The following is a 23489-nucleotide window of genomic DNA, read 5'->3' as shown; positions in this document are numbered from 1 at the left end:
TGGGAATTAAATTGCTTTCTTAATAAGAAAAACATTAAGAGAACGATTTAACTCATAATTTATTTTCTTTCCTTTTATAAAAATGAGAGCGGAAATCGATTTCCATATATTTCAGAATATTTCGAAGTCCTCGAGATGTCTCCAATGATCCTAACTGTAAGACCCGAAAGACGAGAATTTTCGGTTAATCGCTGGCAACTTATCGAGATGCATCAATTATTAGAAAATACCTCCGCAATCATCTAACTCTAACATCGAAGCTACGACAATTACACAAAAAATTACAGAAAATTCTTCTAACATTCTTCACATGGGAAAAAATAGTGGGCTGGAGTGAGAAAAAATAGCTCATTAATAAAAATACATGATGAGATCAGAATAGAGAAAATAATCGGGTAAATTTTATAACTGGATATTACCAATAGTTTTATTGAATAAATATGAATATTATACCTCCGATGTGATGTCCAATCTCTTGGTCCTATAGGCTGAGATTTAAATTGGCAAAATATTCAACAATATTTTATAATATTTTGTTAAAACATTAGTTGACTACTGTAAAAACTAAACCTTACGCCGTTATCTTTTAAATTTCGCAAATTTTCAAATGTTATCCATACTAATATACTAATGTTAAAAAAATGACTTCCTACTCTGAATCATCTAGGTTCACAAATGTCACGACGTACAGGAAGGCAGTCGGAGCTATCAGCCTTCATAAGTAGTGAATTTGCACGACATCATAAACGACCGGCCTCACACGACGTCGATATGGGTTCTCCCACGCACAAACGCTCGCGTTTCATGTAACGAATCGTGTTATTGTATACGTAAGCTACAATAGAAGCACTGGCCCTCCCTCCTCGTGCTTCTGCCACCCCTCGATTGAATCCAAGGATATGTAATCGACACAAATTAAACATCACGAGGACAAGGATTCCAACTACTTCTGCCTGATTCGTTTAGCGACTAATTGATTAAAATGTTATAAATCTGTAATAAAAGATAAATATCATAAACTATTATCGAGAAGAAACTCTGTTGCCATTTCACTTTGTAAGGGTACAGAAAGGTCAGTGTGTGAAATAATTCGAATCAGGATTCTTCATTTAGCAGACACACTTCGAAGCTATTAAACGCATACCTATTTATAAATACTGAATATATGTGAAATTAATCTCATAATGAAGTTTATACATATCTACAGGTACACATTAGGGGATATTGAACATCAACAGTTGTCTGTCATCAAACAATTCAATTTTAGAATTGTATAAATAATCATAGTGAATTAATGTCTCAGAAAGCTACTTAATGTCCCCTTTATGTTTATGTACATGTATAAGTATGAAATTGAAGGGATTCTCATGAATTCACTTATAAATAGATCACCGTTGATGATTTCAATAATTCAGATTTGAATCGTTATTGACGCACATTTCACTAATTATCAACTAGCCAGGCAGCATTTAAATTCCAATTATTTCCTAATTTCATTCAATATGAGGAGTATGCGGAGAGAGGAGAAAAATGCGCGCATTAAAATTTTTCTTCAATTATTTTTCCCGTATAGTTTCTGACGATTTCTCTTCTAAGAATCGGTATTATGTACTTTTTAAAGTCGAAAACTCTAAAATTACTGCGGAAAAATATTGTCCCGTTTGTTGTCATGGGATTTTCTTTTCACTTATTTTTTCACTTAATTTTTCCATGCACAATTTTCGCTTGAAAAAAAACCTGAATTGTATATTTTATGAACAGAGAGAAAAAAATACTCGAAAAATTGTAGAACTTTTCCATAATCGGTTTTCAGGGAACAGTACTGTAGGTATCATACAAATTATCCTGACAATTTCGGAAAATTCCTGCTCTCTAGAACAATTTTTATGGAATGTACTTTTCCCCGAGAAGCAAAGTCACCCTACGATTACGGAACGGTTCCGTAATTTTTCCAGTATTTTTGTCTCTGCGTATGGAAAAAAAATCTCAAAGAAACACTTTGTCTTCTTATCGTCGTGGATGGTTGTCTTTTCATCCTGGAAATACATGTATTCATGTAAGTGATGTGCATGCATCAATACGTAAAAAAATCGAATGAACCTGAAATAAAGAGTTTCTTGTATGCAATTCCAAATGCTACTGAATTTGTTGCCATTCTATTACATGCTCATACATTTCATTCGTAGTCTTCTAGCTCCTCTTTACGGCTTTAAACGCCATTTGGCACCTCCATAACAAGTGATTGCCACTTTCATAAATATGAAATAAATTTAAAAAAAACAACATTACCTATGTGGAAGGCCGAAGGCCACTTTCGTGAACATGAAATAAATTTAAAAAAAAACAACATTACCCATGTGGAAGGCCGAAGAAAGTGTCTTTCAGCACCTTAATCAGCATTTTCAAATAATTTTTATATCAACACAAAAAAAAATTATCGTTTGTCAGAAAATACAAAATTTTTTAAGCAAGACTTGAATATTTTATTTTTTTGAGAAATTGTGGAGGCAAATGGTCAATAAAAATAAAAATTCCCCAAAAATATACATGAATAGAATTTCGAAAAGATTAAAATTTATATACTAAATATGAACATTAATAGGTGAAATGTGACTTCTATATTAAAATTGAAAAATGCAATATGCTTCGTTTCCCTTATAATTTGGGTCATAAGATCGATGATAAATGAAGGAAACTATAAAAAGTTGGTTAATGAAATTACCAAACTGACTGATGATGCGAATGAACTTCTGTGGTTAACTTTCATCGTATTCTTTTACTATTACGATTGGAAAGTCCAATGAAATAAATTCTCACAAATTTGTAAAAAAAAAAAACGCTGCTGATATTTGGGGTTGAGAATTCGTTCATTGATGGTTTATGTATCTTCAAATATCTTCAGCATTGGAGTAGTTTCATTGACTGAGACTCACTTCTCTCTATAAAATGACCCTTACAACATTGGAAGAGATCACGACAAAAATGATGAAACTAAAAAATTTAAGGAAACAATGCACTTTTCTGAGTATGAGTGAATGTTATTACTCTATTGTAAATATAGTGCTTACTAATTAAATACTTTTCGAAATAAAAAATAAAAGGAGATGAATGAAAATATAACAATGAAAATTCACTATGAAGGTAGCTAACGATTCAAGTAATTCAGTACCTAAAAATATTTCTGATTAATGTGTAGTTGATAAATAATTAATAATCATTCAGTGACTATTACTCAATAGCTTTAAACGTAATATATTTAGAATAATAATTAAATAAGCATTTTCCGGAAGTTTGAAATTAAAATTGATTGAGTGTTCAGTTCCCATTAACAATCACTTATTGAATTTTTTTTTGTTATTCCACGAAAGTGTATAGAATTATTGGATGGATCATTAGAGCGCAGAACAGCCCACACGCCCAAGCCGTTTATTCATAATATTTGTTTCGTTTGAATTCACGCCAGTTACTCAGAAGGAGGTAAGGGATTGGTATTCTTTATTTTTTATTGTCTTCGTCAGACATAATTCAATTGATTATAGCCAAGTTGTAATGTTTTTATTTTTCGAATGATAAACAAATTGGCTTCGTTGTGAAAATGATAAAATAGTTGAATTAATTGCATTTATTTTCGTAATTTGTTTGGATTCAGTTTCTATTGAAAAATGAAGTACAATAAGTCATACTGTGTATTTTTCGAGTTTACTGAAAGGATTTTTCAGATTGAAAGAATATTATGGAGATTTTTCGGAAATGCAATTGGATTGATTTGTCGGTTTGTGAGCTCACGTATGCAGTAGAGCAGTGATTTCATATAGGTATACGTCGGAATTAAATTCCATACTTACGAAAAGGAAAGAGTTTGCTGAATTTCTGTGAAAATCATGGACATGAAAATTTGTGAAAAATGCGCACAGAATAGAAAAATTCTAGTGAATCCAAGTAATCTTCTCGTTATCGTGAATTATGACATACATTTTTTAATTAATTTTTCTTGTGAAAAAATTTCGAGACAGGACACATAATGATTTCATGAAGAATTGGGACTTTTTTTTGTAGAGACATATTTTTTATAAAAAATTTCATTAAATTAATTTTGTTTTTTTTTTAGTTGAACATTCCCTCCTCTCTCCCACAAAATTGACTTCTTTACGAAATTATTGTTTCTGAGAAACATAGCTAAATTTTTTGTATGCGTCATACTTTTTTAAAATTCCCGATTAACTCGATTCATACAAATAATATGACAATTTGAATTGAAATGAATAACGCCATGATGGTGCTGATTGTTTTTTTCGTTCCATCGTTTACAAGAAAGCATATATATTTTTTTGTCCCGATGGATGAAGATAGGGAAATACGATTGAGATAAATTGCAGTTAAAATGAAAAAGTAAGAAACAAAATCGGAATGATTGAGACTGTACATCGGATGGTAATCGAAAGAATAGTTTGGAATAGTTTCTAAAATCTCTTTGTAAAATTTCTGTAAGAATATAAAGACGGCAAAACAGCGACAAGTTATAAATTTTATTTCCATCGTAATTAATGCGTTAATTTCAATTAACGAATTTGAAGGTATTTCTACCTTTAAATGATTCACAATCGGCTGTCTTTCATAATGTTTTTAGACGCACCCAGTGCGGTTTTTCTGGTAGAAATAGCATTCGTAAGCTTTCGTTTTGGACCCAGCGGTAATTTTAACGCTGCCATGTCAGCGTCTGTGAGGAGCATCAAGGCTTCGAGATCAATTTGCTCGGCTTCCAGGCTGGATTGGATAGACATCAAGTTATGAGCAACCAGAAATCTTTGCAGGGGACTCCATTCTTCGTCGGTCTCATCAGTTTCGTCTCCAGCTAGAGGACAATTAATTATCTTGTTAGAATTATAATTCAGTGAAACTCAATTCCTGTCATTGATTTTTCAAGTATTTTCACATTTTGCTTTTTCATGAAATTATTTTATTGCTTCTTCCAATAATGCAATCTAGTTTTTCACTGGCATTGTGACAGAATATTTTTTTCTATTAAAATATCTAGTATCCGGCAGGAAAAATACAAGAAAAAGTACCCGATTAATTCTGTAAACAAGTCCAGTGTACGACGTAATCCTGGGACGAACTGACAAAACGGAAAAAGGAAAATTCAAGTAAGAAATTTTACATCTCGGTCGATAAAAAGTAAGCTTCCCGAGTGCAAAAATTACGATACCTAGTTCCGTAAAATTTCCTGAATTGTTTCCTAGTTTTCACCTTTTTTTGCAATACACTGAAAACTACCTTAGTGTCCACGTTCGAGGGTCTGAATTCTTTGGAGGACACTTAAAGAATTACCCTCTCTTTGGATGGTTTGTCAGCTGGTTAATATCAGTGCGTAGATTGGTCGTGCATAAGAAAAAGAATAAGAATAAGAATCGATAATATTAAAAGAGATAATAATTGCTAAAAGATAAAAATTGTCTCAAAGGAGGCAATGTTAGAGTGAGCGAGGATTCTCGTCACGCAGTGATGGCAGATGAAGACAAAATTTCACGCCTGGGATTTTCGTGCACTTTCTTGTGCACTCTTCAGGTCTTCACTCCTGTGCTGGCGCAAAGGCCATATCTATGATTTCAATGCGCATCCATATAATTGTGAAAATCATGTATATTTGTTATTGCTTCATGTGAGTTCAAAACCGCATCATTTGCTGATTTTTATGTTGATTTTCAATGCCTTGAATAATTAATTCCGATGCATCGACTCACTAATGACCAATATGCATTGAATAATACATTTTTGAGATTGATGAATTGTTAAATATTCGATAAATTATATCCTTCAAGAAACCGATTCATTGAATTTTTTAAAGCAAAATCGATCATTGACCGAGAATAAATTAATTGAAGTCAAAACAAACAAAAGACTCCTTGCTTTTTTAATATGGGAGGTTGAGAAATAAATTCACAATATGAATGTGCAGTGTTGTGAGTTGTTGAAAGTGCTGCAAAAAGATTTCAATCCCAGCGCAGCAAATATGACATATTCAACATTGAAAATATGGAAAAACTTTGCGTAAAAATGAGATAAAAAAAGTTAGGCATGGAAGATCGCCGGTGGTCCTTAACCATTGGTTTTGCGCTTAGCCCACGATTGCACCAGCAGTCACCTAGCTTAGCTCAAGTTTGGAATCCAGACTTGGACCTACCTTGGCTATTCAATGATTTATAGCGCCGGTCTAAGCTTGGAAGTCGATCTTAATTAAAGCTTGTATTGTCAACTACAGAGCTAACCTGGGCCAAACTAGGACCAACAGTCATCCAAGCTTGCCAACTACGTCAAATCTGAGTTTAATCACCGCTCTTATTATTATCCGCCCCTCTTTCTGAATATCTACAATTAATTATTTCATTCTTTCGTTACTTTAGTGTGCAACACCGAATACCTTAATTTTTTCTCGGCTCGGGCAAGCTCACTTGGAACGCCTCTATCCAAGGCTAAAAGGTCAAGTTTGAACCATCCCTGTGTGTCTAAAAAATTGGCAGGTTAGAGGTGAGTTTGACCATTGGAGGCTTTTGTCACTTGTTGGGGATTTTCTCTTGATGGGAGACGTCAACTGGACGTCTGGAAAAAGTGTGATCAAATTTTATCGACGCTCGCGAAAATAAATGGTGGTTGGCAGGCAACATTGAATACCTGTAAAATAGTATTTGAAGTCGACATTGACACAAGACATTAATAAACCAAACCTATAATAATCAAACCAAAATTGTACCGATATCGGCTCAGTCAGTCTCTGAGAGAGAAGAAGAGGTGATTGAATATCAGCGTGCATTTTCCTGTTTCTGAGATGTTTTTGACCTTTTTGCGCTGCTTTTGATAGTTTGTGCTGTTTCTCACCGGAAAATCCGGGATGAAGACCGTACAAAACAATCCTACACTTCCTACATTAAAAAACGCAAAGTATTTCAAGAATCCTGAAAAAACCTATCGGAATTTTCGAATTGGCTAAGAAGTCTTAAGGTTGTTGTCGCGTAGAATTTTTTTTCGACAGTTTTCGTTAAAAATTTTATGGTGAATAGTTTGAAAAATTACCAACAAAATGAGCCTTTTCCGTTTGCAATTGACCGTTTTGAACTTGAGATATAAATTTTTGAAATTCGAGTGATTTAACACGTGTTTAAATGGAGTTTTGCCGATTAGAATTTTTTAAAAATCAACGGCTCGACAGTTTCAGAAATAACAAAAAACGTGGAATATACATCGTGGGAGGAAATACGGAAAAAAAATCAAATCGATTGACCGTTTGGTTTACGGAATATAATTATCGGAAATTCATAAATTTATATAATTGAAAATAGTTAATATGGAAATTATATAGTTATGCTTTAGCTATCCATGCACAATGCAATCAATCAAGTGAGACTATATACCGCTAAAAGATTGTGTTCTAAACTGGCCCGTTTTACAGCGGATAAACTTTTTACAGAGACTGTCGCGCGACAACAACCTTAACGGTCAGTGGAACAGGGCTTTTTGTCGTGTTTGGAGAGAAGCGATTTTTGTGGGAAAAGCTGAACTACGGAGACATGGAAGGAGTGAAAAACATAAAGAAAATATGAAAAAAAGTTGGAGTTGGAAACCTGCAACAACCAATGCTGATGTAAGTGTTCTTGAAGACAATTCCGAAGGACATTCATCAGGTCATACGGAAGCTGTAAAAAACGCCCGGAATTATTTTATCTAACTGCCTTGCCGAACCCGATTTTTTAATTTGTTTCGTGAATCATTTTATTGCGGTTATTAAAAGAGCATTTCCTGATAATAAAATGCATGATTATTCTGTGGGGTACAAAGTGTGCTAGCAAAATCGAAAATATTCAAGGTCGCGAACGAAAACTTGGAAAAAATTTTAAGGGAAAATAAATTTTCTATTTTAGTTGATGAAACTACGGATAATTCAAAAAATAAATTCATCCTGTTCTCGCAACGTATGTTTGACCAAACATAGGGTAGGTTAAAATAGAATTTGTAGATTTCAACGAACTTAATGCAACGGCTTGCTCAGCGGAAAAAATTGATATTTCTTTCAAAGAATGTTTGCAACGAAAACAAATTCCGATTCGAAATATAGTAGGTTTAGCGCTGGATAATGCAAGTGCTATGATCCACTCTCAAATTTTGTTTAAATGAATTGCATTAGCTATACGTCCTCGATTCTAGCTTCAAAAGCGTGTAGTAATTTTCCGAATGCACCAGAGGACTAACTTTGAGGAATGTTGCTATATTTCTCGAACAGTCCAAAGCGTTATGTGATTTTAGAAGACCATCAATATTTTTTTAACGGGCACCAATTGAACATTTATTGTCTGTCAAACACACGGTGATGATGGCTGCATCAGTATATTAGTCGTATCCTTTAAAATTGGGAACCTTTGGAATTATTTGTTCCATGAGCTATGCTATGCACTCATCAAGTACACTCACAATTAGTACGAAAGATCCATAAATTGCTAGATGATTAATGTGTTAAGGCATACTTCCCCTTCTTGAAATGCACATTCAATTTTTTCAACGTTTTCAATGCTCTTTTTCAGTCTCAAGAATTCACGCTCCATAAAACGGACAGAAGTATTCAAGAATTAATTCGTAACATCGTGCAAAATTTTTTTCCGTGAAAAGCAAACGAAACTATTTTTATAACTTCTGTCAACATTACTCACTCTGAAAAATTTATTTCCTTCAATAACATTGGCCTGGGGCGTAAACGCGATAATCTTGCTCAAACTTTTTTAGCAGCATATTCGCCTCCTATCCATTAATCTTCTTCGGGATAAAATTTAAAAAATTAAAAAATTCGATAGCTTCATTCATGTTTCCAAATTTATCAACACTTGCAAAAAATATTCTTTGACTTCCGCATGCAAATGCACATGCAGATCATGTATTTTTAATTGTACCAGGCAGTATTGATGGTCTTTAGTCAATTGCTCTGATTTCATCCTCCAATCACTGTCACAATGTTGACTGTACTAGTTTTGAGCTTAATTCAAAGTATCTTGAATTGCAAAATTCGAATAATTTGTATCCAGAACCAAGCTCATACGGTAGTTCAATTTTCTTAAGCTCTGTCACATTCACTCATTTCATCACTACCTCTTCATTTTGGCCGTGCGCGTGAAAAACTATTTTTATAATCGAAAACATCAATGAACCCATAGAATTTTCCGATTGTGAAATTTCATCCCGAAAAAGATTCGTGGGTATGCGACCGGCACGTTTATTGTTCCTAAAACTATCACTCAGAAGCGAGAGTGGTTTCGTCAAAATTACCAAAATGAGAAGCGATTATAAATCAATGCGGGTTCAATCCGTTCATCACCACCTTCAAGTACCTTTAGCTTCAAGCCTTTCGATTCAAACAGTCTAAGTTTTTAATAATCGAATGTATATGTGGCAAATGAGACTTCATCTCAGTAGTCGCAGTTATGAACAACTGCAAACATTTGAATCGAAATTTCTGTGCGATAGCTGCCAAGAGTTCGAACAAGACTATCATATTCAGATCCCAGTGCAAATGTTATTCAAGGAAAGGAAATAATCCGGGTGAGTGATGTTGATAGGTGTTGTAGAAATTAGTTCGATTGCTTTTCAGGAAAAAAAATTTCGCACGATGTTTCGAATTAATACTTGATTGCTTCCGGCCGATTCGAGGAGCATATTTTCGCGAGACTGAAAGAGATTTCGGAGAGCATTGGAAAATTTGAAAAAATGTAATATACATTGTGACGAAATTCCCGGCGAATCCGTCACCTGTATTGCTGTAGGGTAATTACCTAGCTTAAGGGCGAGAGAGAACCACAAAATTTGACCAAAACGGTCCTGAGATCTCTTCTATCAGCTATCTGCTACCTTAGTAAAACCTGCGACAAGCTATCGGCTATCTAAACAAAATCGGGGAAAAGCTACCTTAAAAATCCCCAACCAACTAGCTACCTGCTACCTAATCTCCTCTCGGAGACAGCTACCTGTTACCTTCTCTGATTTTCTCCAGACTCGTTGCGCTAAAATAATCATTAAAGTAATAAGTAGAGACAGCCATTAAATCCCTACGGTTTAGATGAAACCCTAGTAAAAATGCAGGTAAAGTTATCGATTAGACAATAGTTGAAATTTCCCTTAAAATTCCCCTTATAATAATTGAGATTTGTCTGCGGGAAATCGGGTTAAGGGTCGGGGACTATCGAGGAAAATTGGCCGATATACTGTGCTCCCGGTAGTCCCTGGAACCCTTTATGATTAATTGTGTGGGAGAACCCATAGGTTAGGCTGAGACGCCTACGCTCCCTTAGTTGTGAGAGGGTTGGAATATTCTTCAGTTTGGTACGGGTGGAAGGCCATGTGGGCGAAAATAGCCCCTCGTTTGCATGGATCGCCAGGGCTTTTACGGTTAAGAAAATTTAGGTTTAGTTACAGAAATTAGGATTAGTTATAGTTACCGAAAAGTATTAGTTATCTAGTATTAGTTAGTTTCGTTAGAAGATTCCCAATCCGTCTCCGGAGAGGGCCCCTACCTGATTAGCTACCGGATTATAGGCGTATACGGGGCTAAAATCCGCTCCCCCAAAATCTCCCACAAAATCCCCCTTGAAAAGATAGAGTTGAAGATAAAGTTAATACTACCCAAAGAACCCCATAATCAATAAGAAACGTTAAATAAGAGTTCAATTTCCGAAAAATCCAGTTTAAATTTGAATTGATTACGCGCCGCGACCTGGAGAAATCAGAGAAGAAAGCTAGTTCAGGATGTAACCACGCGCGCCGCCACCGGATGGGGAATCTCGAGAAGAATCCCCCTCCACGAGCAACAGGTTCGAACGAAACCATGCGATCGGCCGGCGCTAGTTCACCCCGAGCCGTTATCACCACCGCGTGTGTGAAGTGAGTAGATGCCTCCAAAAGACACCACCGTGCGAGTATATCGGCTACCAAGTCTCCAAAAACTCCTTTCCCGGGACTCCACTGGCACCCTGGTAAGTACCCGTGCATTAATTAAGTGGAAATGAGTGCGGGAAGTGCAATTTTCGGGCGAATATATGTCGCGAACACGTGCAATGGCAAATGGCCTCGCTACCTCGCGATATGACGCCATACGGGGAAAACTCATGGTTGGGAAGGCCATAAACCTCTCTCAACGGCTACCTATGTTCCCTAAGGCTCCCTGAGGCTCCCTTATGCTACCTAAATGCTCCCTGATTAAGATGAATTGGGTTCAGGGATTATTTCGCCACAAAACAAAAAAAAAGGGCGAAATACACGGGCTGAGGCATTCCACGCGGATCGGAATACCCCTCTCCCATAGGCTACCTATCACTACCTATTTTTCTCGGCTCTCTTATAATAAGAATCATTACCAGTGACGCCACCGTCTCTAATAATACCTCATGATTTTTCGCTACCTTAGTCTAAAGTTACTGCTACCTTGCTAATAAATCTCCTGCTACCTTCGTAGCCAAAATTTCATGCTACCTTAATATGGCTGGATAATTCTCTTTGGGTGATGCAACAATGCTCCCCGAGACGTAATTGTCTGCCATTTTGTGGATTCCGGTTGGGCATGTTGACGCTATCTTTTAGTAATAAATTTTCTTTAGATTAGAATCCACAAAACCATTATGATACCTCGCGCGAATTACAATTAATTCTATATTTTTGCGCGATTAATTAGCTAACGAGTCCGACTAATTATTGGTAGTCTCGGAGACGCCATCGGGTACCTCATTAATCAATTCGGTCGGGAAATAATCGGATAGTTAAGCAATAAATTATCGTTCAGACCTTTCAAAGCCGCGAGTTAATCCCCCACTAATTAAACGGGAAAATTCAGTCACGGCGACCTACCCCAACACGGTTGTTGATTTAGCCCTTGATCGGAAACGGTCATGCCAAACCCTCCGGATAACGCTACCTAATGAGGGAAATGAGCTACCTAATGACTCCCTATGTCGGTGGGCCAGTTCCGCTATTTAAACGTTTACCCCGCTACCTAACCGAAAAATATTCCTGATTTAAGGAATTAATCAGGATGGAGCTACCAAACCGAGTAAAGTGGCTTCCAAACGACTGGATACAGCTACCTAATAGAATCAGGTCCTATCGACTGCTCAGTAGGAATTAGAATGTCGTATCTCTCTCTCTCTCTCGCTCGAGCCCCTACGCTATCTCTCCCTCTCGCGAATAGGATACCCTACAGTTTCCTACCTTTCCCACCTGGAGAACATAATTAATTAAATCAAGTTAAAAGCCCTTCTCCCTTCAGTACTGCATTATAAAGTTCCCATCTATTATTGTTCCCTTTATATTTTATTCAAAATTAAATCCTTTTTTTTTGGCTAACTCTAGTCCTATAGAAACTTTAAACCGAGCAATCTATATTAATTATAAGTTTCCTAATGACCGACGGTAGTGGCCGTGCGGTTAGAGTGCTGGACTAGCATGCCAAGGATCCGGGTTCGATCCCGGGCACCGGCGGTCAAAAATATATAGCGCTCTGATCTCACGGTTTCACTGCCGAGCGGTAGTCCTGTCAAAAAGGACGACTGTACCAGGGCAGGTTTTTCCCTCAGATGAGGTTTTCCCTCCCTTTCAGCAAATGCAGTACAGGGGGTTGGGGGGTGGGAAGGGAACAAATCGTAAAAACCCGAAAGGGTATACGAGTGAAAGAAAATATAAGTTTCCTAATGAACAATATTCATTTCTTGGCCTGGTCAATAGTGAAACAAATAAGCACAGTTCCGATTGGTTTTATTTTCCTACCCGAATCCCCGTCCTTATAAATACCCGAATAGTTTAGTTCAGATTCTTGATATTATTTCGAATTTGGATAATTGAGGCTCTCGTCCACGAATCCACCCCTCTCTCCACGACCCGCACACTGAGCAACCGAGCAGTCCCGTACCCTCGTACCTCCACGACTCGAGGTTTAGCTTCTGTTGATAGGAAATTCTGGGGATGATCAGTGAACAATTGAGTTTCGAATACGGTTAGAGTTACGGTTGCGGTTCGTCGATTCCGCGTAGCTAAAAATCGGCTGGCGCCCTAAACACATTTTAAGGAGTAGAATGAGCTGCTGATTACCCCCGGAGTTTCGTTTAGGTTTTTATGGTTTTGTCGTTCCAGAGTCGTCGGAATTGCGAGAACGAAGGTAATGGTTTTGGCCGTGTTTTCGGATATCGATAAAATTGGGTTAGGGTTTCGAGTATTCGCTGAGACGATAGAAGAAAAATCATTACAACATTTCAACAAGAAGAAGTATGCCTTCACACACTAATCATATATCAATTTATAAAGCTTTCGTGTTGATTGCGAGTATTTCCAGTTCCAGCATAGCTTATGGACAAAAGGGTTTCAAATGTTCCCAATTTAAAAGGATACGATTAAGATATTGATGCAGACACAACCATCGCATGATCGAAAAACTCTACATTTCCTATTCTTATCCATCGCAGCGGTCAGGCTACTTAAGAGCAACCTGGACAGCTAACAAGTAATTACGTGTCAGAGAGACACTTCTTGGATTGACGGTCTAAGCGCAGAGAGCAAGCCATTGACAACAATTTCTCAACCCTCTAAAGGAGGGAAAAATTAGAGAGCTTACCTAGCTGACTCCTCAGTCCGGTGAAGGAGAGGTACAACTAGAGAGCGACTTTGTTGTTTCCTCAGATCCCGAGGAGAGGCAGTAACCATGAGAGCTTGTGGTATTTAGCTCTCAATCCGAAAAGAGGAGAGCTCGTCCTAGCCAGCGAGAAGAAGTCTGACAGAGGTTAAGTGGAGCGCTTTGAGAACCAGCCGGCGAGTTCAGTGCTCAAGGCGAGCCGAGCACGAACTATCTTGAGTGCCTGTTGTGCGGGCCCTCAGATAGTTCAAAACGGCAGGGCGGGAAAGGGTGGGAGAGGGGGAAGTATATCTTGTGACGTAGTCACCGATCTCTATATAACTGGATAGTTGACTCCATAGTCCACCGGTGAGTCCTATAGGAAGTCAGGCAGCGCGTCCCAATACCAGTCATCGAACTAAAATGTTCTCAAACGTGCGTACGTGGCACAGTTCTCTGGGCGAGCATGTGCTCCTAATCACAGAGATTAATTGGAAATTTTCCCAGATCGATTATTTGGATAATGCGTCAGTATGTCTTCAGGGGGCTTTTATGGGCATAATTAATAACATATCCATTGGATATATATATTCCATAAATTGCAGAAAGGAGATTACATATAAAAATAGCACCCCAACATAATTTTTTCGAGTTTCAATTTATTTATTCAACGACATAATTTTATATCACCATTATAGTATAGGAGAGTCTGCTGTACTTACCTTCCTATGGTTATTTTCAAATTGCAACTGCTTACAAACGTTATAGGAGAGCACCCAGTTTTGCAATCATCAATCCTGTTATTGATGAAAATTACTCATTGGCATTAAAACATGGATGTAAATCGACATTATCTTGTCGACATGCAAATCTTGGGGAAGACAAGGACATATCAACTTCTATCACAGTTACCATTTATCCCACCGTCCCCATGATTATAGGTAGCGGAATATAATCGATACTTGAAATGCCCTGATTAAACATTTCACAATTGAAGAATCAACCAGTGAACATAATATAATAAAATAGTTAAAGAATAAATCATAAAAATAGGAACACGAAAATATCACACATGCTATTGCTATAGAAGGGACACAAAAAGAAAATCACTGATGAGCCCAAACAATTTGTCGCGTTAGAAAATGCCTAATCTTGCTATTTTCGATGGCCTTATAAACGTTAATATTGTACCGATCCATTGTCGCAACCTGTTTAGTTGTTCTAGATGAAATATGGAGCATTTTAGTCTGATCTCGGAGAGGAGTACTTACTGTAATTATCTGAATATCGTGGCAAATGAGTAATCTTTTGTACGCGGATATGAATTGTGTGGGCGTTGGATTCGGACACCAACCACTTCGACCTCGTATTGTTGCAAAAAGTAACTCCTGTAATGTCCAGATTATTTTTAAACAGGTACAATTAACAAAAATAGATTAAAAATTAAATAAACGAGCCGAGCCAATGAATCACCGCCACGAAAGTTGAGGAACCCACAAAAAACCGCCAATGACCTCAGGGGAATGTGCAACGCTGCATTCCACAGAGGCCATTGCAACCAAAATTTAGCAACTCACAATTTTCCCTAGCAAGTAAAGCCAGGTTAATAAACTCAAAATCGAAGAGGTGGCAATCACACCATCTCTCCCACTCCAATCAATTTGCCAATCCTTGTAAAAATAAATAGAGGAGCCTCCCAAGAAACAGGCAGTCTGAAAAATCCCGCTCCCGAAAGAGCTACAACTTCCTGGCGGAATAATTATTGGAATCGGTCCGACTTTTAGTTAATATTTCGGAGTTAATCTTAAATTAAATTTTCGGAGTGTTCCCAAATAATAGTAGGGAACATAAATTAACGATTGTTCGGGGATACAGAATTCTTAAACTGAGAGTAAATAACCTCTTGCGGATTAAGGGAACAAGTAGTGATTATCAGTGGTGGGTGTGACTCAAAAATTAACTATTAAGTGACTATAAAAAAACTATTGAGAGCCTGGACTCAAATTGATAAATAAAATTCATCAAAACAACTAAGTGAAAGACAGGGATTTCACCTAAGTATCTGTGATAGTGTACTGATTGTCCTCTGGCAGAGAAACGTGGTGAAATCACCCTAAGAATTCACATTTTAAGAAATAAGAACCGATCGCAGTGAGTAACCATCAAATTGTAAAATCCCCAATAGAGCCATCAAAGATTGCAAGGGGTTCCTTAAAATTCTAATTACTTTCACCAATTAATGTAAATCGATTTAAGCGCTCCAATAAAACGCAAGGTTGTACGATTCAAAATCTCCTATTTTTTTTTATTTATGCATTCAACCTGTTTATTCTAAAATTCACTAACGGTAAGAACAAAAGAAAATCCAGCGTCGTCCAAAAATATTAATTAAAAAATTCCAGCTTATGATCGAAAAATCAATGTCCTTCGACGCGAAAATTCTCCGGACATAACACTCCAAATGATCTTGACTGACTATATATGTTAAGAAAAATTTCAGTGGCGCATTTTGATTGGCGTACCGTCTGATAATTTCAACTCGAATAAATATCTGATGGCTTCCAAAATACGGGTGCGCCAAATATGTTCATTTTCCCTCCGAAACCCTTCCCCACCGATTGCGAACACTCAAAAAATCGAAAATCAAATCTACTTTACGAATGAATTTGAAACAGTTGCCTCGCTGCCTTCAAATGGTGGTAAGCGGAAAACTTCGCAACAATTAATTGAGTCTGCCACACTTGAACTCAATGTTTGTACTGCTAAGTATACCTTCATTTTCATTTTTTTATGTGTGTCGTACGCAACATGTTTCCCAATCGTAATCCTTCATCCTGTTGAAGTAAAGCTAACGCCTGAATGTATCCCTATTCAATCCTATTGTTTTCATGATGTACCAGACATTGCCAATTCCTTAAGGTATTACGCACGTTCTTGAGATCATGAGCTGGATCAATTACCACTTGGATATCAGGTTGTCCTTCAACAAGATGAGAGAAATAGGGTTTGGCAGTAGAGACCATTGTCATAACCGCCCCAGGTTGCTGAAGTGTAGCAAAATGCTCTGCTGGACCATCTAAAGTCAACGTTGCAACTACCACTCCAACCATATTCAATCTAATTAAACATTCTTTGATAAGATTCGTTTTTATTTGCGAAGACAGGTCATCAACAAAAAAAAAGCTACTGGAAGTTTCCACGATTCATCAAGTGACCCGACGAGAAAAACAAACGCGTTTTTCGCTACAGAAAATTGAAATTTCCGAGCTGCTTCGATCACAATATCCACGTATCCACGAATGTTACCGCCTCTCAAGCGCTGCACACCTGATTTAATTCCCATTTCGTCATTTATCATGGTACAAATGAGGCGTTTACCCTGCCCTACGAGTTCGTGACTTTTTAAGTTCAAAGTACTAAAACACTCCTCAGATAACCCAGGCTCTGCATCTACAGTACTATAGCAGGTACGTAGAATACTGTGGCGAGGTAGTGCTGCCTCAAGGGTTTCTCGAACATAATTATAGGCCCTTGCTGAATGGTGAAATGAAGTGTCAGAGCAAAACACCTCAGTTGTGGAGAATATTTCTCCTTAGACCACTTGCACGTTTTTGCATTATCATGCACGCGTTGAAAAAGCTCTCTAGTGATATCATTAAAGCCATCAAGGCTGTACTCATAATCATCTTCAAGATCGCCAGCTGCACGCAGTGTAGTGATGATGGCTTTGAATTTTTGGATCCTCTCCTGATGACGATTGGTTTTCTGTTGAAGTTTCTTTTTGTCCCGCAAGAGCTTCTCCACTTTGGCCCGGGCATGTTTCAGCTTACGTTGGGCGACATCTCCAAGCTCGCCATATGAATGATCGTGTGAGATCGATTCAATGTTCGCCGATTTTTTCGGACATTGATCTGTGAACAGGAAGAGAAAAAAAATTTTCGTACCATTTTCGATATTCATTCAATTTATCCACAAAGATTATTGAGATATTACCACTTAGTTTCCCACACAATGTAAAAGGCAAATTTTTCTGCACTTCCAACGAGAATAATGTCACCCGCTTACTGTTCTCCACTTCTTTAGGCAAAATTTTCTCAAGTTTCATACCAGAAAAAACGTATTTCATTAATATATTATAATATTATTATATTGATTTAAAATTTTTTTGGATACTTCAATATTGAATAAAACACACTTTTGTTGAATACAAGTGTTGGAAAAGGATTCGCTTACATTTATTCACGTGGACGATAATCTCTAGAGCCGGTGATAGTGGTAAATTTTCTTTAGAATGCTGGAAAATCGTTGAAACAGACCCTATCCGTAATCTAGCTCTGGAGTGATGAAAATCAATGGACTTTTTGGAAAAGTGTTCCGCACAGAGCACATGCCACTTCTTAAGCATCCAATTGGTTTTCCCCATATTCTGCACTCACAGCTTCGCCAAGTTTTCATCGGAAATGTAAGTTGGAAAAAAAAATTGAAAAACACAATTCGAATTTTATATTATGAGATTACATACGAAAGAATAAACGTGATTGACAATTATCGGACATGCATATAAAGCGAATATTATCATGTACTCACTGATAAAACGTTAACTCCTTATTTTTCTCCTTCATTTTTCTGCAATAGCAGCACCGCATTTTTTCCGAGGGAAAAAGTACACACTTCGATCACATGGGAATTTTTCGAAATACAGCTGGCGCGCCACTAAGACTAGACAGTTATGACTCGGGAAATATTTCCGGGGCATGTTATCAGCTGCGTCATCCCGCTTAGTGATGCGCATGCGTATTGACGTCGTTCGTAGTACCTTGCCTGGTATGCAGCGGCGCTGGCTGATACTTCAATTTCCTTCGCTTTGAGTATAGTGGGGGCACAGGCATAGTCTATCCAGTTATATTGAGATCAGTGGACGTAGGGCTTAGTGCTCCCCACTAAGTTACCGAAGGGGCATGTGTAGGTAATGTAACGACGGCTACACCGTTAAAAAATTGTTGATACTCTTCTAGAAATGCGCAACGCTTTGGACTATCAGGAAGTGCTCTTTTAATCACAGCGATAAAATTATCCATGAAAGAAATCGGAAAATTGTGTCCGATAACGCAATTAGTTGAAACAATTTCCGCTGTCTTTTCAAGGTTCGTAAGGCCTGCTGAAGCACCTTCGCAATCGTTTTCAATAACACTCACATCAGCATTGGCTGTTGCAAGTTTGCGACCCCTAATAACTTTTTTCATATTTTCTTGATGTTTTTCACTCCCTACAATCTTTTCTTCACAAGTACGAGAAAAAGCCCTGTTCGACTGAGAGTCAACACTTTTCAGCCAATTCAGAAATTCCGCTAGATTTTTCCATGATTCTTGAAATACTTTCCTTTTTTCAATGCAGAAAGTACAGGGTCGTCTTGTACGAGCTTCATCTTGAGATTTCCGTTGAGAAACAACACAAAATGTCAAAAACATCTCAGAAACAGAAAAATGCAGGTGGCTGTTTAATCATCGCTTGCTTTAGACTGACTAACTTCGAACACTATTTCACAGATATTCAATGTTGCCTGCCAACCACCATTTACCGCTTCGACCCTCTCCATAAAGTTTAATTATACTTTCTCCGGACGTCGTCCCGCCCACTGATAAAGGGGAAAGCCCTGTTGACCTCTTCAATCAAAGGAAAATCCCCGACAAGTGCCAAAAGCCTCCACTCCTCCTCACTTCTGGCCTATTAAATTTTTCACCACACTGGCTTGGATTAAGCTTTGACTCAATTTGCTGCCTTCGATGACGGTTGGCCCTAGTTTCGCTCAGGTTTGGATCCACTTGGGTTTCTAGTTGGTATACAAAGTTGAATCACGGTTGACTTCCAAGCTTGGACCAGTGCCATAAATCGATGAATGGCCAAGGAAGGTTCAAGCTTGGATTCCAAATTTGAGCTAAATTAGGTGATTCTTGGTGGAAACCTGAGCTGTGCTCAAACTGTTGGTCGACTACCACCGGGGACCTTCCATGCTTAACTTTTTCTTGTGGTACTTTTACGGAATATTTTTCCATAATTTTAATGTTGAATATGTCATCTTTGTTGCGCTGAGATTGAAATCTTCTTGCAGAACTTTCAACGTACAACACTGAACGTTTAAATTGACAGAGAGTGTTGAAAGCGCAAATGAAGAGAAATTATTGTAATAAAATGTGGATATATTTCTCATTCTCCGATATTAAAAGTGCAAGGAGTCTTTAGATTATTTTGATTTCAATTAATTTTTTTTCTTATCAATTGGATGATCTGAATCGATACAATTGATCTTCCTGGCGTTAGGTCTATAGTTTTTTTATTAATTTAGTTAGCTGTCGGTTTGAACAATCTTTAAACATTTTGATATGTAGTTCAGGAGCTTTTTAAAAATCGATTCGTATTTTTGCATCGATAGTCCAATGAATTGACGATTGCAATGTTTTCACCGGTCAGATTGATTAAACTGTTAAATCACGAAAGCGTTTCGGTTTGGTTCACTGCGAGGCTTCTCCAAATGTCAAAGGGTCTGAACAAGGGTCTTTTCAAGCCTTTCACAAGAAACACTGTTTTGCCGTTGAGTTTCAGCGAAAGCTTCACCTGGCTAACCCTTTCGTCGTTTTCACGAACCGCGTATTTTCCTATAACGAGAACCAGAAATTTTTGGATTTTGATTGACATGTGTTTTCGGTTACAGAAATTGGAATGCTGCACAATTTTTACAACGACTTTCTTTTTGTGAGAAACAAGATTCTATGTGAATTGATATTTCATGACTAGTGTCGTCTTCGCGACATTTCTGAGGAGAGAATTCCGTAATTCGTGGCCTTTCAGTTGCTAAGAGTATCCGCGCCTAAGTGGGAAGTCCCGATTTCGATTCCCGGCTCTGCTTCGGGATTTTTTTCTCTAGAAAATTCCAATTTTCATTTGAAATCGACTTTAATACTTGATGGAGGAAAGCGGTATAGTGTAGGGAATTCGGGAAGAGAGAATTCCGTAGTTCCCAGGATTTCAGTTGGTAGAAATTCTCACTACGTAAATGGGAGTTCCCCGGCTCAATACCCGATGGAGATTCTGGATTTTGATTCTTTAGAAAATTCTAATTCCTATTAACTATATTATTTAATTGCCAGCACCTGAATTAAATTAATTAGAATACCTACTCAAATTTTTAGACATTTTCTTCAATAAAGAGAGTTTTTAAGCATCATCTATGAGCTAGGAAATTATTTGAGTACGGTTCTGGTTCGATTGACACAACCTCAAAACCGATACTAAACCAAAATGTCCTTCGACAAGGAGCACGTTATGCACTTCCTTGTTTTCACCTTCCGATTTGCAAAAATTGCTGTAGAAGCACAAGTAATTATGTTCAACTTTGGCAGAGAGTACAGTATCTCATAGCACATGTAAAAACTGCTTTAAACAATTTTGGAATGGAAATATTAATCTCCAGCGTAGGGAATGTCTTGGACACCAAAAATAAGGTGAAGACGAACAGTTGGACCGGCCACTGGATATGCCTTGAACTTACTCAAGATCGTGGCGCATATCGAATCGATAGGAGCTTCTTCAACTCCAGACCCACTGGTCATCCGCCGTCACCTCGTCGTCACCTCTTTCGTGCGACACCAGATAAAACTCCTGAAATATAAGGTCGTCACCTCACGCTCCCAAACAAAGCATGAGATCATCCGGGAGATAAAGGTGCATCTTCTAATGCGCCAGTCATGCGGATGTCAGCCTGCGAGTAGCCTTGCGACCGTTCTAATCGAAGGCTCGTGCTCGACTGTTAAAAATCTCTCAGGGCCTTCTCCTCCTAGTCTGGATATCTCAGTGGTAAGCCGGTCATTTTGTTACCTGTTCTATAGCCAATCTATTCGACAGGATCTCGGAGGCGCCAGTCTTCGTGCCTAAATTTCCATTCGTATCGAGAAGGACCTGGTTCTAACATAAAAACGACCTGGTTCTATTCAAATATAAAATGGAATTTATTATATTAATTTATTATTATTTATTATATTAATTTATTATTTATTATAACAAATTCCATTTCATATTTGAATAGAACCAGGTCGTTTTTATGTTAGAACGAGGTCCTTCTCGATACGAATGGAAATCTAGGCACGAAGACTGGCGCCTCCGAGATCCTGTCGAATAGATTGACCATAGAACAGGTAACAAAATGACCGGCTTACCGCTGAGATATCCAGACTAGGAGGAGAAGGCCCTAAGAGATTTTTAACAGTCCAGCACGAGTCCTCGATTAGAACGGCCGCAAGACTACTCGCGGGCTGACATCCGCTTGACTGGAGCATTAGGAGATGCACCTGTATCTCCCGGATGATCTCATGCTTCGTTTGGGAGCGTGAGGTGACGATCTTATATTTCAGGAGTTTTATCTGGTGTCGCACGAAAGAGGTGACGACGAGGTAACGGCGGATGACTAGTGGGTCTGGAGTTGAAGGAGCTTCTATCGATTCAATATGCGCCACGATCTTGAGTAAGTTCAAGGCATATCCAGCGGCCGGTCCAACTGTTCGTCTTCACCTTGTTTTTGGTGTCCAATACTTTATATGCTATATGCTATGACAGGCATGGGCAACCTGCAGTTAGCTCGTAGCAAAGCCATAGGCTCGAATTTGGAATCCAATAAATTTTATAATCATTTCAATTATACGGGTCCTAGTACGAGCATAGTGGGGACAATGATGGCAGTTATTGTAGTGTGGAGTGATTAATAAAAAATGAATTAAAAAGGGAAAACTTAACGAAGAATTTCTGCATAGAGCGGTGTGGGGATTCTGGTTATTGTTACTGTTGATATTAATAATGTTCCCATTCGAATTTCAAAAAATTGTTCCAATTTCCTTTCTGCATCTCCTGTTTTCTTGAGGGTGTCGTACACATATATATAACCAAAATTAACGTCGTTCATTTTTCTGACAAACTTACTATGGGATTGACGTGAATATATATAACGTTTTTGTATTCTGTGATTATTTAATGACTCTCGTACTTTTGTGGTGGTACAAGAAACTTGATATTTTTTTACATCAATCCTATCAATAATTTGCAAAAAAAAATTAACAAATGTGAAATTTGACAATAAATGGATGTGGAACAGCCTTAAAAAACAAATATATTGAGCTGTTTGCCGATTATTTGAATTCTTGATTGTCACAATTGGTCAAAGGAAAAAGCAGCAATGAAAGTTTGAAATGTATCAATGATTGAAACAGTTATCATTAATTACAATTTGTAATTTTAGCTGTTCAACTCTGACCGAAATATATTAGCTTAAATTGAAGGTATCAAATCGCGCTATGATACACTCAGTGACGAGGCAATTATTTGAGCCTCTCCCCTGGCCCGTAACAATTACTTTTCTCCTTATTTTTAGTAACTGTTAACTGAAATTAGGCAACTAGATTAAGTTAGGTTATAAAATATGTCATCGTAGGGCTACTCATTCCCCAGTTATCCTTTCCCCCCACCCTGTTTCCCCTCACTACGGTACTCGGATTCCACACTGAACAAGACTGAAGAAAAGGCACAGACCCCCTCACGTCGTTCCCCTCGCCACCGCACTCTCTAGGAAGAAGAAGCTGACAAGAAGGAGAAAACCTCCACTAACCAACTGGACATCACGTAACCCCGAAAGGAAAGAAGGCATCCCTCGGTTGGGCCCCCCAACCCAATTAATGCGAAAATGACACTCAATGACGAGAGCCCCCGATTAGCCCCGATTATCGGCGACACCATCACTCGATCTATAGCTGCCCCGAGCGATAACGCGATTGTTAGAGTAGTGGTGAGGAGTATTGAGAGAGAGTTCGGAGAGAAAGAG

At 37.9% G+C, this 23489-nt stretch overlaps 3 protein-coding genes across 6 annotated transcripts in view; 1 reads left to right on the top strand and 2 right to left on the bottom strand.

Moving 5' to 3' along the window:
* The window catches only part of LOC105263061 (UPF0472 protein C16orf72 homolog), an 81112-nt gene extending 78840 nt beyond the window's left edge, over nt 1-2272 (top strand). For both annotated transcript variants that reach the window (XM_011299039.1, XM_011299038.1), the window contains one exon: nt 668-2272. In XM_011299039.1, the coding sequence (XP_011297341.1) occupies nt 668-810 (143 nt within the window). In that variant the 3' untranslated portion in view covers nt 811-2272. The remainder of the gene's footprint in view (nt 1-667) is intronic.
* Nucleotides 2273-4507: 2235 nt separating this feature from the next.
* Nucleotides 4508-23489, bottom strand: part of LOC105263060 (SAM_USH1G_HARP domain-containing protein Sans) — an 85379-nt gene continuing 66397 nt past the window's right edge. For all 3 annotated transcript variants that reach the window (XM_011299034.1, XM_011299036.1, XM_011299037.1), the window contains one exon: nt 4508-4852. In XM_011299034.1, the coding sequence (XP_011297336.1) occupies nt 4596-4852 (257 nt within the window). In that variant the 3' untranslated portion in view covers nt 4508-4595. The remainder of the gene's footprint in view (nt 4853-23489) is intronic.
* On the bottom strand, nt 16826-18309 carry LOC105263059 (uncharacterized). Its single transcript, XM_011299033.1, has 4 exons — nt 18215-18309; nt 17861-18065; nt 17621-17701; nt 16826-17538 (listed from the first exon to the last, which is right to left on the bottom strand). The coding sequence occupies exons 2-4, from the start codon at nt 18048-18050 to the stop codon at nt 17078-17080; spliced, it is 732 nt and encodes a 243-aa protein (XP_011297335.1). The 5' UTR covers nt 18051-18065; nt 18215-18309; the 3' UTR covers nt 16826-17077.

This window comes from Fopius arisanus, unplaced genomic scaffold, assembly GCF_000806365.1.
Source record: "Fopius arisanus strain USDA-PBARC FA_bdor unplaced genomic scaffold, ASM80636v1 scaffold00012, whole genome shotgun sequence".
In the NCBI taxonomy this organism is placed as follows: Eukaryota; Metazoa; Arthropoda; class Insecta; order Hymenoptera; family Braconidae; genus Fopius; species Fopius arisanus.
This window is presented reverse-complemented; position numbering and strand designations above follow the sequence as displayed.

Coding starts and splice junctions, on each gene's coding strand:
- LOC105263059 (XM_011299033.1), bottom strand. CDS start 18,050: ATGGGGAAAACCAATTGGATGCTTAAGAAGTGGCATGTGCTCTGTGCG. Junction 17,702..17,860: donor TATCGTCCACGTGAATAAAT/GTAAGCGAATCC, acceptor TGCCTAAAGAAG/TGGAGAACAGTAAGCGGGTG. Junction 17,539..17,620: donor ATTGTGTGGGAAACTAAGTG/GTAATATCTCAA, acceptor TCCTGTTCACAG/ATCAATGTCCGAAAAAATCG.